At 43.1% G+C, this 18,568-nt stretch overlaps 1 protein-coding gene across 6 annotated transcripts in view; it reads left to right on the top strand.

Annotated features, from left to right (window-relative positions):
• The window catches only part of EXTL3 (exostosin like glycosyltransferase 3), a 136,278-nt gene that overhangs the window by 88,476 nt on the left and 29,234 nt on the right, over positions 1-18,568 (top strand). For 3 of the 6 annotated variants that reach the window (XM_068553246.1, XM_068553244.1, XM_068553245.1), the window contains exons 2-3: positions 983-1,075; positions 2,659-5,286. In XM_068553246.1, the coding sequence (XP_068409347.1) occupies positions 3,139-5,286 (2,148 nt within the window). In that variant the 5' untranslated portion in view covers positions 983-1,075; positions 2,659-3,138. Of the gene's footprint in view, positions 1-982; positions 1,076-1,111; positions 1,162-2,658; positions 5,287-18,568 lie in introns of those variants that run through there. The other 3 variants (XM_068553248.1, XM_068553247.1, XM_068553249.1) reach the window with 2 other exon arrangements.

Consider the following 18,568-nt stretch of genomic DNA (forward strand, 5'->3'; position numbering starts at 1 on the left):
TTTAAGAAGATGATTCTGATTGCTGTGCGTAGAATGCATTGTAGGGGGCAGGCTGACAAGTTGGGCATTCAGTGCTGTGGCCGATGACAGAATTGCTGAGATTGCTCCTTATCAGTGTTTCAGGTGACATTTATTTCTAGATCCTAATATCTTCGTTGTCATTTTCCAGAGAATGACAGAAGAGATTCTAAGGGTTTTCTTTTTCTTTTGTGCTTGCAATAATTTAATTAGCTGTTTAGGAAAGAAAGTTCATGCTTTTGGGCACTGATGACACTTTTGCCTAATTTCAGTAAAAGAGATGGAACTTGATGGGGATAAATTTTTTTGAGTCGTTGAATTACTGGTTTCCATTAGAACATTGGTTTCTATTCCCAGTTCTGTTCACTGTAGGTTGGTAGCACTAGCAATATTAGATTAAGTATCGTCAGTCTCCAAATAACTTTTAAAAACCATTTTGTTTAGACTGTATAATTTATTTTTGAGTTTTTAATATGAGAAATGTTAAACATATATAAAAGCAGACATGCATGTAGCCCCATAATTCAGTGTCAACAGTAATTTGCTCATGGCTAATCTTGTTTCACTGATATCCCAGAATACTCCTCACCACCCTCATCCTGTTTATTTTTAAGCAAATTCCAGATAAATCCTCTATAAATATCTCAGTATATACTTCTAAAAGGTAAGGATTTTTCTACATTTTAGCATTTTGGTTTATTCCCTCTTAGAGCTCATAAATAAGTAACCATATAGCTGGATGGTTTGCCTTTGAGGATGCCGACTTATGCTTTTTGTCCCAGTGTATTTATTAATAGGACCCCTTTTCACTTAAAACAGTGCCTCCATTTGAGCAATAAACTCTATGCTTACCTTATATACATAAGAGAAACCTTTTCATAGTAGACAATAAATAAATTCTTTAATAGCACCTTCAGTATTGAGTATTTTTCTAATAGCCTGTCACTTCTCTATTTTCTATCAGGAGAGCAAGCCCCGGAGTTCACTAGTTCCAGAAATTGTATACTGAAGTGTAATGCTACATGAGTCAGAGAAAGGAAGGACCCTGAGCCATGTGGTAAGAAGGGAATGAATCAGCTGAGTCGCCTGGATTATGCCTTCTTTTTTTCCTCCACTCCATTCTATCTTTGTTACGATTTGATCGTAAGTGCAGAGAACATTTTTTTGAAACCAAAAGGAGAGATTTTAACATTTGAATTAAAAGGATAATGCTTTAGAAACTTTGACCTACATTCTTTGGGATATTTGGTCAGCTGTTAATTATCAAGTTTAGATCATCCAAATTTACGCTTTTCCATGATTGGTTATGATTATTTTTTGGTTTTTGTTGTCCTTATCTCGTGGTCTCCTTATTCAAACCTTTTAGTAACATTGTCATCACTTTTTATTTAAAGGGAGAGAAGACTGTATCAAACATTTAATAGTTATATATCCTTAACAAAGGTAGAAGTTAGAGAGAGTGACTGAGCATCCAAAAAGTACTACTTACTTCACACTGCCTTGTGGTAGTATCCTTGCTATTTGTTTATATCTTTTTAGGCTAAAGGAAGTTCCATGAGGTCAAGGATTATTTTACATCCTAGATTCGCCCACAGTTATACTTAGCATGTCTTAGGCATGAAAAGGGTATGGTAAATACTTTTTGGAGGGAATGAATGAAGGAAATTGGGGGTATTCTTTGGCACAGAACATTACGAATTCACTTCTAGATGTATTGAATTTGAGGTGAAAGCAAGTGAAAAGCTTTTGTAACCTGTGATAGTAAAGTTTGGTAAGAGAATAGGACTGGGAATGCTGTTTCAAGATTTTTTAGCCTGAAGTACCTTCACATCCTCTGTCCTTTATTTTCATAGCAACACAATATATGTTGTTATCTCCATACACGTATCTCCATTTTGGGAGATTAGAATCCTGGGGCGTAAGGTCTGACAGCAAATCTCTTCCAAGGATAAGAAATAATGCCCCTCATTTCGAAGTATAGTGTTCTTTCTGAAAGACCAAGTTACTATTTATATTTTAAGAAGGAGCACATGATGTGTGCTAACAGTAGATAAATGAGAAGCAAACTGGAAAATACATTTTATCTCTGGATTACTGCACCCACTGCTGGGTAAAGATCAAGAGAGTTCTTGTCAGCTTTTTTCAACTCTGAATATAACAAATGGAGCTTCTCGCAGAGGTGTTTTTTTGTTTGTTTGTTTTCCAGTAGTTCAAAAGGCAACTTTCATGTCAGGAATGAACATAGATAGGAGGGTGTTTCTCTTTGTCTAATGATGATGCCTAAGTCTAGAATAACAAATTGTTGTGAACATTTTTGCCCTCTGTTGAATGTAGCTGGTAATCATTTTATAGGGCTCTAATGCTGCTCTATAGCCAATTAAATAGGAAGAAGGTGTGTGTGTCTAAACACTGAAACTGTTTTTGGACACTTACCTTATCCATCTCTTACTAACCACAAGTAAAATATCCATACCAAACAAAACCTATCTTGGACTTAAAATGGTCTGTGAGACACACACCAATGATCCAACCATTGTTCCATCTTACAAGATTTAAGCATTTTCCAGAAAGTTACAGGGGGAGAGCAGGCTTGTTGAACATAATGTCTTCAAAACTGACATGCTTCTCTTTCTTTTGCAGGCCTGATTGTTGGCAATGACACTGTTAAGAGGCTGGCATTTATTTCTGTTCTAACCAGCTACTTTATAACTGTGAATAGTAACTATGCATATGTGTTGGTCAGCAAAACCAAGGAACGAGAGCTATGGCAGTTGACAAAGTCAATCTGATTCCTGGGTATCTTTCCTGGGTTCCACCATCAGGGACCTCTTCCCTTCCATCTCATCAACAATGTGGTACCTTTTACTGTTTGATAAAGATTAAGGACATGTTCTTTGGTCAACAACCAGAACTTAAAATCTGCTGGAGTAGAGTCAGAGACCACTTCAATCACAGCTGAGGAAAATGAAATTTCCGTTTTATTTGGTGCCTTGTCCAGGGAGCACACTAACTCTTCCGGAAACACGTGAGTGAGAAGAGGTCGAGTCTTGTCTGGTAGCAGCTCATGGTTATGGCGAGTGACCCAACGTGATCAGCAGGGCAGGAGCCACAGAGGAACTCATGACGGGCTATACCATGTTGCGGAATGGGGGCGTGGGGAACGGAGGTCAGACCTGCATGCTGCGGTGGTCCAACCGCATTCGGCTCACGTGGCTCAGCTTCACGCTCTTCGTCATTCTAGTGTTCTTCCCCCTCATCGCCCACTATTATCTCACCACCCTGGACGAAGCGGATGAGGCAGGCAAGCGGATCTTTGGCCCACGGGCTGGTAACGAGCTCTGCGAGGTGAAGCACGTGCTGGATCTCTGCCGCATTCGGGAGTCTGTCAGTGAAGAGCTCTTGCAGCTGGAAGCCAAGCGGCAAGAGCTGAACAGTGAAATCGCCAAGCTGAACCTGAAGATCGAGGCCTGTAAGAAGAGCATTGAGAATGCCAAGCAGGACCTGCTTCAGCTCAAGAACGTCATCAGCCAGACCGAGCACTCTTACAAAGAACTGATGGCCCAAAATCAGCCCAAACTCTCTCTGCCCATCCGACTCCTCCCAGAGAAGGACGATATCGGCCTCCCTCCCCCGAAGGTCCTACGGAGCTGCCGGCTGCACAACTGTTTTGATTATTCTCGTTGCCCTCTCACCTCTGGTTTCCCAGTCTACGTCTATGACAGTGACCAGTTTGCCTTTGGCAGCTACCTGGATCCCTTGGTCAAGCAGGCTTTTCAGGCCACAGCACGAGCCAACGTTTATGTTACAGAAAATGCAGATATTGCCTGCCTTTATGTGATCCTAGTGGGGGAAATGCAGGAGCTGGGAGTGCTGCGGCCTGCTGACCTGGAGAAGCAGCTGTACTCCCTACCACACTGGCGGACAGACGGACGCAACCACGTCATCATCAGTCTGTCTCGGAAGTCAGACACCCAGAATTTGCTGTACAATGTCAGTACAGGCCGGGCCATGGTGGCCCAGTCCACTTTCTATGCTGCCCAGTACCGGCCTGGCTTTGACTTGGTGGTGTCGCCACTAGTCCACGCCATGTCAGAGCCCAACTTCATGGAAATCCCCCCACAGGTGCCAGTGAAGCGGAAATATCTCTTCACCTTCCAGGGTGAGAAGATAGAGTCGCTGAGATCCAGCCTTCAGGAGGCCCGCTCCTTTGAGGAGGAGATGGAGGGCGACCCTCCAGCCGACTACGATGATCGTATCATTGCCACCCTCAAGGCAGTACAGGACAGCAAACTAGATCAGGTCCTGGTAGAATTTACCTGCAAAAACCAGCCCAAACCCAGTCTGCCTACTGAGTGGGCGCTGTGTGGGGAGCGGGAAGACCGCTTAGAATTACTGAAGCTCTCCACCTTCGCCCTCATTATCACTCCCGGGGACCCTCGCTTGGTTATTTCCTCTGGGTGTGCCACACGGCTCTTTGAAGCCCTGGAGGTTGGTGCTGTCCCGGTTGTGCTGGGGGAGCACGTGCAGCTTCCTTACCAGGACGTGCTGCAGTGGAGCGAGGCCGCCCTGGTGGTGCCCAAGCCGCGAGTGACCGAGGTCCACTTCCTGCTGCGGAGCCTCTCCGACAGCGACCTCCTGGCCATGAGGCGGCAAGGCCGCTTCCTCTGGGAGACTTACTTCTCCACCGCGGACAGTATTTTCAGTACCGTGCTGGCTGTGATTAGGACTCGCATCCAGATCCCAGCCGCTCCCATCCAGGAAGAGGCGGCGGCCGAGATCCCCCATCGCTCAGGCAAGGCAGCCGGGACCGACCCCAACATGGCCGACAACGGGGACTTGGACCTGGGGCCCGTGGAGACGGAGCCGCCCTACGCCTCCCCCAAGTACCTCCGCAACTTCACCTTGACCGTCACGGACTTCTATCGCAGCTGGAACTCTGCGCCAGGACCTTTCCATCTTTTCCCCCACACACCGTTTGACCCTGTGCTGCCCTCAGAGGCCAAATTCTTGGGCTCCGGGACTGGCTTTCGGCCTATTGGTGGCGGGGCCGGGGGCTCCGGCAAGGAGTTCCAGGCCTCGCTGGGCGGCAACGTCCCACGGGAGCAGTTCACAGTGGTGATGCTGACCTACGAGCGGGAGGAGGTGCTCATGAACTCGCTCGAGAGGCTGAATGGCCTCCCTTACCTGAACAAGGTCGTGGTGGTGTGGAATTCCCCCAAGCTGCCCTCAGAGGACCTTCTGTGGCCTGACATTGGCGTCCCCATCATGGTAATAGAAACATGAGCCTTTTGTTTTACTGCATGAGAGAGGAATTCATTCTTAATCTCTTTTCCATAAACATGCTTTTTTTAAAAAAAAACCTATACAGATTCTTTCCCCATGAAATTTTCTCCTTGCTCCTATTTCATTCCTTTCAGGCCTTGCCAGTTCCATCTCTGCTACTTACGTCAGAAATCTCCTAAGACGCTCCAGTACTGAAACTGGCCCCGTGAAGGTTTACAGAACCCTCTCATTGACCTCATGGACTTATTCTATGTCATCACAAAGATGTTGATAATGAGAATGATAATGAAAAGCTAACATTTAAGAAGCACTCATAGTCTAGGCACTGTAATTCAGCATTTATGGAACTTATATAATGAACTAGTATGGTTTCTTCATTTTATTTATTTATTTATTTTTTTTGAAAGAGAAAGTCTTTTTATTTATTTATTTATTTATGGCTGTGTTGGGTCTTCGTTTCTGTGCGAGGGCTTTCTCCAGCCGCGGCAAGTGGGGGCCACTCTTCATCGCGGTGCGCGGGCCTCTCACCGTCGCGGCCTCTCCCGTTGCGGAGCACAGGCTCCAGACGCACAGGCTCAGCAATTGTGGCTCACGGGCCTAGTCGCTCCGCGGCACGTGGGATCCTCCCAGACCAGGGCCCGAACCCGTGTCCCCTGCATTGGCAGGCAGACTCTCAACCACTGCGCCACCTGGGAAGCCCGGTTTCTTCATTTTAAATCTGTGGAAACTGAGGCTTAGAGAGGTTAATTACTTTGCCCAAGGTCATGATTAGCAATCATGGAGGAGCTGAGTTTTAGTGTGTCTGATTCCAGAAGCTGCGGTTTTAATCACCTCCCAAAGGATTTAGGAAGGAGATCTGTTTCATTTCACAGGATCGGATACAAGTCCTCTGGGAGACTGGAGTCGGGGTTTGATATTTTTGGAGTTGGAGATCCTGAACCTTTTCTGTAGTCTCTTGCAGGTTCTTTCTCATTCTTTACTCCATCTGTTATGGTTAGGATGCTGTATTTTACAGGAAAAATAATAGCCAAATATGCAGGATAGAGCTTTAGTTCTGAGTACTTTGTTTATCCACCTTCTGATGTAAACTTGTCAATCTAGAGGGAGATCACCCATTTCTCTTCAATGTGAGGCCTTAGAGCAAATCTTAAGCCACCTGGCAACTACTTACCCTGCAGCTTAGGTACTTTCCAGAAAAAGGTAGCAAAGAAGGGCAAAGGTCTGATAGGCCATCATTGCTAGAAGCTTGCTTAAGAAAATTAGTGTAGTGTTTAGGAAGAATTTGCCTAGAAGAGGAATGTTTAGGCTACACCAGTTTTTAAAAAATTTATTTCATTAAGGAGCTAATTCATGTGAAATATTTTCTAAGCAGCATCATGGTATAATGGAAAAGTATGCGTTTTGGAGTGATATAGACCTGGGATTAAGTAGTCATTTTGTCATCTTTGGTAAGTTAATTAACTCCTTTGACTTCAGGATGAAAGAGGAATCTAAGATAGTACAAGTAAGGAATCTAGAAAGGTGCCCAACAATTATTTGATTCCTACTTATTCCTTCCTGTCAAAGGAGGTGGAGGGCAGCATGGATGTCTGCTTCTGTTAAGGACTCACTTCACTGATGAAGCCTTCTTGTATCTGCTGTATAATTTCCCTTGTGTCTTAACTGTTACCACTCCTTCTTCTCTTGTACAAATCTTTGTTTTAAATTTTCTTTCTTAGGAATCCTGCTACTCTCTTACTACTGCTGCTAATCTTTTCTTGTATTTTATTTAATTGAATTTATAATCTGAGGCTATTCAAACACTGTAGGGTTCTACAAACTTTTGATCCCAGAATTTATCGTGTATATTAAGAAAGTGTTGAACGGGGAGATTATTTTTATTGACGTCTTCCCAAATACATTTCACTTATTTTCTTAGTTACAACTTTTTGAATGTCATCGAAATTTTTAAAAAAGATTGTTCTGTGAAAGGTAGATGCTGCTCAAATAGAATAATAAAGCAGCCTTTGTTTTCCATTTTCCTGAGTTTTCTTTGAATTTGATAGGGATGTAGAGAACCCGATGCCACCACAGTTAACAGCGACTGAAATTCGTCCGAGAACTTACCAGAACTAATCCTTCCTTTTAACTCTGGTGGGAAATAAGTAGTCCTCTTTGATTACTGCGTAGCTCATTGCAACAATACAATGCCTAGTCAGAAAATGCCAGAGACTTTCCAAATGGGGGGCAGTTTTGAACAGCTTGTTCATATTAGTGATACACATTTTTTTCAAGTTCTTCTGAAAAAGAAAAAACACTTTCAGGCTGGACAGTTTCACTCCATTCTCTAAATATTTGGACTGTTTTCTATTTAAGAGAGGCAGTTTTTTTGGGCAGCAGTTGAATTGCCAACCTCTTGGGCATAGAGTCTACACTACCCAGGTATCAGGGCTGCAAGGGACCGGCAGCTCTCCCCTGTGGGAGAATGGCACTGTTATGAAGCATCTCAGAGTGGATTGTCCACCGAGGGTGCAGACGTGACCTATCCATTATGTTACAGTTAACAGGTCTTTGTAAAGTTAGCAGCAGAGTGGTTCCCAGGCAATCTGTCCGATTCCAGTCCTTCAGGGAAAATGATTTGAAATGAGCATTGTGGCTAAAAGAATCAACCCAGGAACCTACATGCCATTTCAGAAAATCCTGGGCAGTTTGTGCTTCTCTTCTGCTCGGGGTGCCAGCAGCACAATGGGCATGAATGCTAGCTGTTTGTGTAAGGAAAGAGGGGTTGTTTTAGGGGGTACCTGCTGGGGTTAATATGTTAAAATCCCTCATTCTTTTCTATTACTTACATAACAAAGGGGAAACTACATCGGGTCTGGCTTAGAGTAAATGTGATCTTCACGGCCACCCTCCTGCCCCAAATGCTTTACGTAAAGAGAACTGCAGTTCAAATGGGGTAGGGCCTGGGCGTGGTGACAGCACTGCCCCCAGGGAGATGGGGTACGTGCCACCAGCTGCTGGGGTCTCTCACCTGAATGGTGTGGGACGGCTGCACAGAGGCTGGGACAGTGGATGACTGCTCTCTCGCCGTCTCTTGCCTGTTTTCTGAACAGTCGAATCAGGTTCCTTAGCTCCTGGAGCGGAAGACATGAATGTTTAATGGAAGTCAGATGGAGGGTAGCGTTGTGCCGGGGGTTTTGAAGGCCTGTCTCTTGAAAAACTCCCTACTAGGTGGGGAGGCCACCACTTTCATGCATCTTAAAGATTTTCCACGTTTCCAGGCCTCCATTCTTTGAAATGATATGTCAGTGATTTCTCAAATTTTTGTTTCCCTGTATGTAATGTGTTATTATTCTCTGGCTGCTTTCAAGACTTTTTCTTTAAATTTGGTTTTCAGCAGTTTGACTGTGATATGCCTCTGCATGGTTTTCTTTGACTTGTGTTTTGATTGGGGTTCACTAAGCCTCTTGAGTCTAGTAATTTATGTTTTTTTAAATCATATTTTGGAGAATTTTTATTCAGTATTCAGATATTTTTCTGTCCCATTCTTGCCCTCCTTTCCCTGGGGACTCCGTTCTATGTATATTAGACATTTTGATGTCCCACAGTTTTCAGTGGCTGTGTTCATTTTTTAAAAATTTTTTTATCTTTGATAATTTCTGTTGATCTGTCATCAAGTTTACTGACTTGTATCTACACTGCTGTTAAGCTCATTGAGTCAGTTTTAAATTTCAGATACTGTATTTTCCAGTTCCAGAATTTCCATGTTTTTAAGAATAACAGTTTGTTTCTCTGCTGAGATTTCCTGTTTTGTTTTTGTTTTTTTCCCAGAGTATGCTTTCCTTCATTGAGCACAGTTACGATAGCTACTTTAACATCTTAGTCTGCTAATTCCAACATATGGGTCATTTGAGTATTTGTTTGTTTGTTTTTTAAATGTTTAATTTACCAAATTGTTTTTTTTTAAATTAATTAATTAATTTATTTATTTTTGGCTGTGTTGGGTCTTCGTTTCTGTGCGAGGGCTTTCTCTAGTTGCGGCAAGCAGGGGCCACTCTTCATCGTGGTGTGCGGGCCTTTCACTATCGCGGCCTCTCTTGTTGCGGAGCACAGGCTCCAGACGCGCAGGCTCAGTAGTTGTGCCTCACGGGCCGAGTTGCTTCGCGGCATGTGGGATCTTCCCAGACCAGGGCTCGAACCCGTGTCCCCTGCATTGGCAGGCAGATTCTCAACCACTGCGCCACCAGGGAAGCCCTGAGTATTTGTTGTAATTGAGTTTCTTTTTTCCTGAGGACTGGGTCATGTTTTTCTGGTTCTTTGTACATCACATCAAACAGTTTTGTATTAAACATTGTGAATGTTCTGAAGGCTGTGGATTTTGTTTTATTTCTCTGAAAAGTGTTGAGATTTTAGTTTTAGCAGGCAGTTAATTTGGTTGGACTCAGACTGCACGTTCTCTCTCTCGAGTGGCAACGCAAATGCTAGTTCAGCCCTTTTGTCTTTAGCCGGTCTGCTTGCAAACAGTGCCAAGCATGCATGGTTCAGGGGTGGCCCGGAGACTGGGCAGTTTATACCCAGTCCATGGAGCTCCCCCTATCTGGCTCTCTCCATGCTGGAATCTCCTTTCTTCCAGGGGCTGTGGTTGCCCCAAACTCTTTTCCTCATTCTTCAGGCCAGAAAGACTTGGGTGTTGTATGCGAGTTTAAGCTGTCTTGCATGGTACCGACTTTGGCGTACTCTCAGGGCAAAAGCGACGGTGATTCTCCCCGTGTCAGTAACTCCTTCCTAAATTTCAGCTCCCCTTCACAGTTTGTTGTCTTCTGCTCACTATCTAGTGCTCTCAGGTAATGCTTTTTTGGTATTTTTGTCCAGAGGTTACGTTACCGTCTGCAGGAGGCTGGGTCTGGGTGGGGCTTTTTCAGCCATCCTGGAAGCAGGAGCCTCCAGCTGGTCTCTTTTTTGATACACGGCCCCACCCAGAATTTTGGTTCAAGTTATTACTTTATTCTGACCAGTTAACACATCTTCTTCACTCTGCTTTTATAGTCTAGAAAATTGTACTAAATAGGGTGGCCTTGTTGGAGCGTTGACTGGAAATGAGAACGTGAAAATCGGTCCTTTTGGAGTTTTAAAACGTGGGCTGTTACGAAGGGGACGTTGTCGTTCACAGTGTAGTCTTGCCCACTCAAAACATTGCCCATCTCTACGCTGCGTACTCACTTGTTTCTCAGTCTTGTGACAGCCAGGCCCTTGATCCTTAATTTCTAGTTCTCTTCTCTGTAAAGGGTACAGCTCATTTACACAGGGAGCCTGGGAGGGACTTTTTGAAGAGGTGATGTTTGAGCAGAAGCCTGAAGGATGTGAGAGAATGGACCACGTAAATTCTGGAGGAATATACAGAGAACGGCAAGCGCAAGAGGCTTGTTGGGTGCAGGACATGGCAGGAGGACCCAGTGTATTGGGGGTGGAGAGTTTGAGCAGGTCAGAGGAGGCAGAGGCCAGCACATGTAGAACATGGTAAGGATTCCAGGTTTTATTCTCAGCGCGTTAGGGTGCCAGCAGAGGGTTTTGAGCAGGGAGAAATATGGTATGTGTGGGACCGTGGGGAAAAGAGCAGGAACAGTTCAAAGGCTATTGCAGTAGCCCAGGTGAGGGGTGCCGGCGGCTTGGACGGGGCAGTCGTGGTGGAGGTGGTGTTTCAGAGATAAGCTGTCACGCCGCCCTGGGAGACTCCGAGGTCTCTGGAGGTGAGGCCAGAATGTACCATGTTTCCAAAATGAAAACTGTAGAGATACGAGGTGATTTTTTAGCCCTTTTCCCTCTTTCCCAGCCCTTGGTACTAGAATTGAACAAGGAGAGTTCTGTTTTGGGAACTTAATGTCATGCCAGCGTAGTTATTTTAGTACTATTGCCCCAGTAGTCTACTAAGGAAGACTGGAAGAGAAGCTGGCTGTGTCGTCAGCTCAGTCATTAAGATTCAGGCTTGGGCCTCTGCCAGCCGGGCAGTTAAAGGCTTTATTTCTGGCTGGACTTCAGGCAAGAGTAGAGATAATTCTGAAGCCTTATTCTTTAGAAAGTTGATACATTTTATTTTTTTTGTCTGTGCCCACTCTACTTTTAAAAATATTACTTGAATGTGTCAGATACTAATTTTCTAAATTTGTGATTTCTAGGCAAAGCTAACAGGAAAAACCTTGTCCAGTTTCTCTAGGTCCAAGATTATACAAAGTCTGGTGAATTCACCAGGTATTGGTATGTCTGGGTTTTTTTTTTTTTAATTTATTAATTTATTTATTTTTGGCTGCGTTGGGTCTTCGTTGCTGTGCACAGGCTTTCTCTAGTGGCGGAGAGCAGGGGCTACTCTTCGTTGGTGCTCAGGCTTCTCATTGCGGTGGCTTCTCTTGTTGCGGAGCACGGGCTCTAGGCTCATGGGCTTCAGTGGTTGTGACTCATGGGCTCTAGAGCGCAGGCTCAGTAGTTGTGGCGCACGGGCTTAGTTGCTTTGCGGCATGTGGGATCTTCCTGGACCAGGGCTCAAACCCGTGTCCCCTGCATTGGCAGGCAGATTCTTAACCGCTGCGCCACCAGGGAAGCCCTGGTTTTTTTTGTTTGTTTGCTTGCAATATTTTACTTAATAATCAGGTGGCTACAGTTATAGCTCTCTTTTTCTGTTTGAGAATGGGCTATGGCTGTGAAGAATTGTATAAAACAAAGTTACCAGAAATCAGAAATTAATAGCAAGTATTATAGATGTGTGATATAAAGGAATTGCTGAAAAGTCATGTTGCATAAATGATTTACTAACTGCAGTAAATCAGTTCTTTAGATAATGTCCCCCCTCTTAGTTTATATGTTCTCTTTTTTACAAATTCAAAGTAAGGAATCTGAGACAGAGAATTTTATTGCTTTAGGTCACTTGACTAATTAATACCTAAATTAGAACTTAGGTATTAATTCCTAGTTCAGTGCATATTTTTCTTTTTTCACCAAATCTAAGTTTCTTGGAAAGGCACAGCATGTGTGTGTGTGTGTGTGTGTGTGTGTGTATATATACACAAACACACATATACCCACATACGCACTCATACATACATAGATACATAGTATATATATTTTACAAATTAAAGTAGGAAGAGGTTTTACTAATCTCATGTAATTGCAAACATTTTTTGAGCATTTTCAATGTGCTAGGTAGGCACTGTGTCATGCTGTTTACATGCATTCTCTCATTTGGTGGTGAACCTGTAACCTATGCTATTTTACCTACAGTTTCACAGGGATCATTGGCAACTTTCTCTTATAAGTTGAGACAGTCTTATCTCATAACCTAAAACATATACTGTTTTTTTTTTACAGTGCATTAGACTCAAATTTAAAGTTATAAATGGAAAACCAGTTTGCTGTGTTGCCTTCTTACTCCTTTTCCTTCCTTCTTTGCATTTCCCAGTTTTTTGCCCCTACCACTCTGTTTATTGAATGAATGAGCTCCTTGAAAAATCAAGAAGTTTTGGTGCTGCTTCTTTTTCAGTTGTCTTCTCTGTTGATAACTCTCCACCCGGTCACCTCAAGCTCTGTTTCACATGGGTCCTCACAAGTAGGTACACGTGACCATGTGTTTCCTCTTGGACCTCACTTTCTTGCTTCCTGAGCTCTATGATGGGTTACTTTTTCAAGTTAGAGGAAAGGGGAGGATGGAGGACAAAAGTTAGTTGTTGTTTACCTTTATTGCCTGTAGGATGGCTTGACATAAAGTTCATTCTCAGAAATGGATTCATTACAGAAGTGTATTATGCATGTGCATGTATTGTTGGAGACTGTTGGGTTTGGCTGGGCAAAATTTGATCTTAAGGAGAAAAAGGACAACATTATACGTGTATTTAAGTTGATGAATTTAGTAGGTGGCATTATGTGTTTGTATGGTGCTTTATAGTATCCACGTACATTTTCAAATTTTACTACTTCTCAGGTAACGTTCTACTTTTTAGTGTTCTCTGCTCTTGATCTACTGTATGACTTAGGTTGCTTCACTTAATCTCTTCATGTCCTATTTTCTTTCCTACCAACTTCAGAGACCTGCCTATGGCTCATCATGAGCTGCTTTCAAAAAGATTCCATATTTAGGTAGTTCTTCCATTTGAATCCAGATTCATTATTCTGCTTCACTTGAGCAACTATCACTTACTAAATTGTTGAAATGTTCCATTGTTCCTTGTAAATAGCAATAACTACTTACATTTTCATCCCTTAGATACTGAGATATTTGCTATTAATTGGGACTCAGACTTATCATGGTAGCTAATTAAATACTTATGATGTGAATTGATACTTGGCTAATTAATGTGGTTTTGCTGATTCTGCCTGGATTTAGAAACCAAATGCCTGGTTAACACACTAGGAGAAAGGACCCTATTCGAGTAGCAGTTCTTTTATTATTCATAAACTCCAGAATTCCTCAAGAACCAGGTTGAGTGTTAATTGAAGATACTGATTGATTTTTGATCGCGCATACGCTTTATACATTTGCATATGGTAGGGTTCTAGGCCATGCTTGTTGCACTGTTCCGTTGATGATGAGAAGGGCGCCTTCATGAATGATGGTGAACAGAGAACTAGGGAGATATCATCAGGGAGTGTTGTGTGTGGAACAGGAAAAATGAGCGTTAATGAGCACCGCTTCTGGCCTGTGGTAGGTTGATGGATTTTTTTGCTGTAGAAAACTAGATTAGATACTGAGAGGTTTCAGTATATCCAGTGTTTATAGTTTTGATATATAAACTTCTCAAGTCTTTATTCTGTATTCTGAAAATAGGATGGACAGGGCCAAATTAGGTCCTATTTCCTGTTTATTCATTTATTCATTCATTTATAAAACACTTGTTGAACATCTACTGCATGCCAGGCACTGTGCTCTATACATTCTAGTCAGTGTCATACCAGTATTTAAATCAATAACTTGAAGGTCAGTCTTCATGTTCACAAGTTACTAAGCTATAATCATAAGGCATGAAAAACATAGCCACTGTTGAGGGAGGGGGGAGTGTTGTTTTAATTTGGAAAAAAACAAAATAACATCAACAAAAATGAGAATATTTCCTAAATGTGACATATTACTTCTGGTTGACTCACTTCTTTCACGTTTGATCTGCCCTTTCTCAGATCTGCCTTTTCTCAGATCCTTTCTCAGATCCTTAGAGGCCAGCGCTGATCTGCATGTCTGCATTACAAATATTGGAATCTTTTCGTTGTTCTGATTGTGGTGCCAGAATAGATAACGGTTGGTTTGCTCGGCTTTTGTCTAGACATTAAGCACTATAGCTCTGAAGCAAAATTGGTAGAAGAAAGATTTTACTTCCCTTACCCTTTAATTTTAGTTTGTATTTGCAAACTTTGTAAGGCGGAAATCTCTTTCGGTTTATGGGGAAAAGGTGATTGTGCTTAAATTACGAGTTACATTTATTCAGAGTTTGCTTTACTGTCTCCTGGTGGTTGACTGTGAATCGGGGTGTCTCAACAGCGGCACAGTGACATTCGGGCTGGATAGTTCTCTGTTTCAGGGGGCCGTGCTGTGCAGTGTAGGATCTAGCAGCATCCCTGGCCTCTGCCCACTGGATGCAAGAACCCCCCACCCCCACCCCAAGTTGTGACAACCAGCGATGTCCACAGATACTGTCAAATGTCTCTTGGGGGACAAAATCACTCCTAGCTGAGAACCACCACTCCGAATCCTTACAGCAGACCTACTGACCACAGTTGTTAGTGAGCTAACCACAAGTAAGCTGCTGCCGTACTTGACGTTGTGTTTCTCTGAATCCTTGAAAGTTTTTCTTTTATTCTGATGGCTGTCGCTTCAGTTCCCTAATCCTGGGGCTCTTACTGTCATCCCAGAGGAGTTGTGCCGGGATGAGCAGAGATGATGGTGCATGTGATGTATTCCTGGAATCCAGAAGACTTGTTCTTAATGGACCTGCCCCTTAATGGACTTTAATAGGCTTTCTCAGAAAAACTGCATGTGAAATCTAGGCCAACACACATTTGATATGAGGCCTTCAGCTCTAAGTCTTCCAAAGGACAAGCAGGTCCTCTTGCTTGGATTTACTCTGTAATTAGACAAAAAGTTTGGCTACGTTCTAGGTATCACATCATGATCATTTTTGTTTTTAATTGTTGTTTCTTGTTTTTATTTATTTATAAATTTATTTTATTTATTTTTTTATTTTTGGCTGTGTTGGGTCTTCGTTGCTGCGCGCGGGCCTTCTGTAGTTGCAGAGAGCGGGGGCTACTCTTCGTCGCGGTGCGCGGGCTCCTCATTGCGGTGGCTTCTCTTGTTGCAGAGCACGGGCCCTAGGCACGCGGGCTTCAGTAGTTGTGGCGTGCGGGCTCAGTAGTTGTGGCTCACGGGCTCTAGAGCGCAGGCTCTGTAGTTGTGGCGCACGGGCTTAGTTGCTCCGCAGCATGTGGGATCTTCCCCGACCAGGGCTCGAACCCGTGTCCCCTGCATTGGCAGGCGGACTCTTAACCACTGCGTCACCAGGGAAGCCCTTGTATCTTGTTTTTAGATTAAGAGGTTTTTTGTAGGGTTGTCAAGTTTGGCTGATAAACAACTTCCATTTTTGCACACAACATGGTGCTGTGATGATTTAGCAGAGAGGTTGCTTACTTACGTTCATACACGTGATAAGTGGTAGAATTGGAATCTGAACGGACGTTTTTCTGGTTGACTTCAAAGCCATGCTTTTTCCTCTGTACCAGCGCCTCTCAAAATTTAATGTGCATAGGACTCGGGGATCTTGTTAAAATGCAGGTCGGTCCTGACTTGGTAGGTTTAGGAAGGGCTGCATTTCTGCATTTCTAGCAGAGTCCCAGATGATGCCTGCGTTGCTGGTCTTTGGATTATATTTTGAGTACTGGAGCTCTGTACTGTGTTCATGGATTGTTAATTGTGCTGTAGGTAATCCTCCTAGTGGTTAACTCACAAAATTGGTAATCTACAATAGAATATTCAAGAATTGGATGTTTCACTGATTTTTTTTCGCATTTTAAGCTGTGTGTATTCCCTGGTAGAGCTGAGGGACAGCTGTACTCACCTGAACTGGCGGCGTTGCAAGTCTGTGTTAAGTGAATGCTGGGCACATTAGGACAGTAACATGAATGACCCGAGGGTAGCTTATGTGGCACGCGTTCGACTGAACAGCTGCCGTAGTCTGCTGATTCTGGGGTGGACGTTAGTTTACATTTCCACATCTCTGAAATTGGGTGTTTCCTGCGGTAGACAGCATTTTACCATCACCGAGGTTGGCATTTGTCTTCGGCTACTTCTGGCCACCCTCCCACTCCCTGAGGTAGAGCCAGGCAGATACCACGGTGAGCACATGGCCTTCTCCCCCTTCTCGCTCCTCTCTTTTTCCTGACCCAGGGTTCAGTGCCTTTGTTCTGTCACTGCTGAACCCGAGCTTGGGAGGTCTGGGCTACAAGCTCAGGGATTTTTATATTGGTCAGAAGTGCTGCAGGGCAAGATGGATTTCTCTGCCTATTGCTTGGCTCTCTGTAGTAGCAAATCCGTTACAGATTTTTCCTTGTCTTGGTAGGAACTCCTCCAGGACTGAGGCAAAGTTTTAAAAAGCTCTTTATTAAACATTCTAAATGATAAGCTATTTCACATCTTTCTTGTTTGGCAGTATTTTTATTTCTTTTTTTTTTTTTTTTTTTTTAGAATAATTATTTATTTTTATTTATTTTTGGCTGTGTTGGGTCTTCGTTTCTGTGCGAGGGCTTTCTCTAGTTGCGGCAAGCGGGGGCCACTCTTCATCGCGGTGCGCGGGCCTCTCACTATCGCAGCCTCTCTTGTTGCGGAGCACAGGCTCCAGACGTGCAGGCTCAGTAGTTGTGGCTCACGGGCCTAGTTGCTCCGCGGCATGTGGGATCTTCCCAGACCAGGGCTCGAACCTGTGTCCCCTGCATTGGCAGGCAGACTCTCAACCACTGCACCACCAGGGAAGCCCAGTATTTTTATTTCTTGATGGTATACAAATTAATAATACATTTTCTATGGGGCTTTCGTTGGATGAGATTTATAAACTTAATCGAAGATTAGCAGAGAAGCACTGATTTGGGGTTGGGGGTATTAGTTAGAGTCTAGCTCTGCCACTTGCCAGTCGTCCACGTGTAAAGTGAAAGTTGACTGATCTCCAAGGACCTTCTGGCTCTGAACTAATTGGATTCGAAGTGTGCTAGAATGAATTAATTGAAATATGAGGACTCTGCCTTAAGAACACAGAAGAAGTGATCACTTTTGACAAGGTTGGGGAGTGACAGGACGCATCTGAACTGGGTCTCCAGGGGGAGAATCATCGTGGTAGAGGAATAGGAGAAAGAGTATTTTAAGCTGAACAGTACTCGTGAGGTCATGGGAGTACCTTTGAAACCATTCATAAACTTTTAGACCCTGGATAAAATTATATTCCTTATGCTACGTGGAGGTTAGCCTCATTACAAGTAAGGTGTTCTGTTAAAAGTAAGATGACCCTTCTTGGCTTTTCAAAAAGGTGATTGCTCAAGAAGTTCTCTTTGTTTCTGGTTTTTGATAATAAAATGATGGTTCCTCACTAGCTGGATTAATTAGGTATAGAAACCATAAAAATAAAATGAGCTATCAGAGTACTGAGTATGTTCATCCTTGTTTATTTGAGTATCATGGACAAGGTGAATAATAAAGCTACTACCTATGTTGTAGTAAACTATGCTTATCTGAGCCAGGTTTAAATAATTTTTAAAATCATAATGTAGTTCTACCATTTGGGCACTAATCTTGTTTTGTGAAGAAATTACTGCTTTTCATAGTGGGTCACTTTGGATAGAGATTCTTTGAATTGGGAATTTCTTTGGACACAAAAGCTGTTAGTTTTACTGGATCAGGTACACCTTGAAAGAAAAACCTTTTGTAAGTGTAGTCAGTGTTGCAGGTAGGAATTGCAAAAGTGAAGTAAGTAATTAACCTCAACCAGATGGACTGTCCTTTGTTCTTTTATACCAAAAAGAAAGGCCTTAAAATTGGGGGTCAGAAATTCCATAGACTCAAGAGAGTTCTGAGTTTGGTTTTAAAGGGGATTCCAGGGCTGAGAATCATAATCTCAGTTCTACTCTGCCACCTTGTGTTCTCTTGGGAAACTTATTTTTAATTTCCCTAGACTGTGTTTATTGCATACTTAAAATAATCCTCAGCTTTAGCTTGTTTCACAGGAAAATTAGGTAGCAAATGAATACAGCTTAAAATGTGGAATCTTTATACATT

The sequence above is a fragment of the Eschrichtius robustus genome, chromosome 10 (genome assembly GCF_028021215.1).
Source record: "Eschrichtius robustus isolate mEscRob2 chromosome 10, mEscRob2.pri, whole genome shotgun sequence".
NCBI classification, from domain to species: domain Eukaryota; kingdom Metazoa; phylum Chordata; class Mammalia; order Artiodactyla; family Eschrichtiidae; genus Eschrichtius; species Eschrichtius robustus.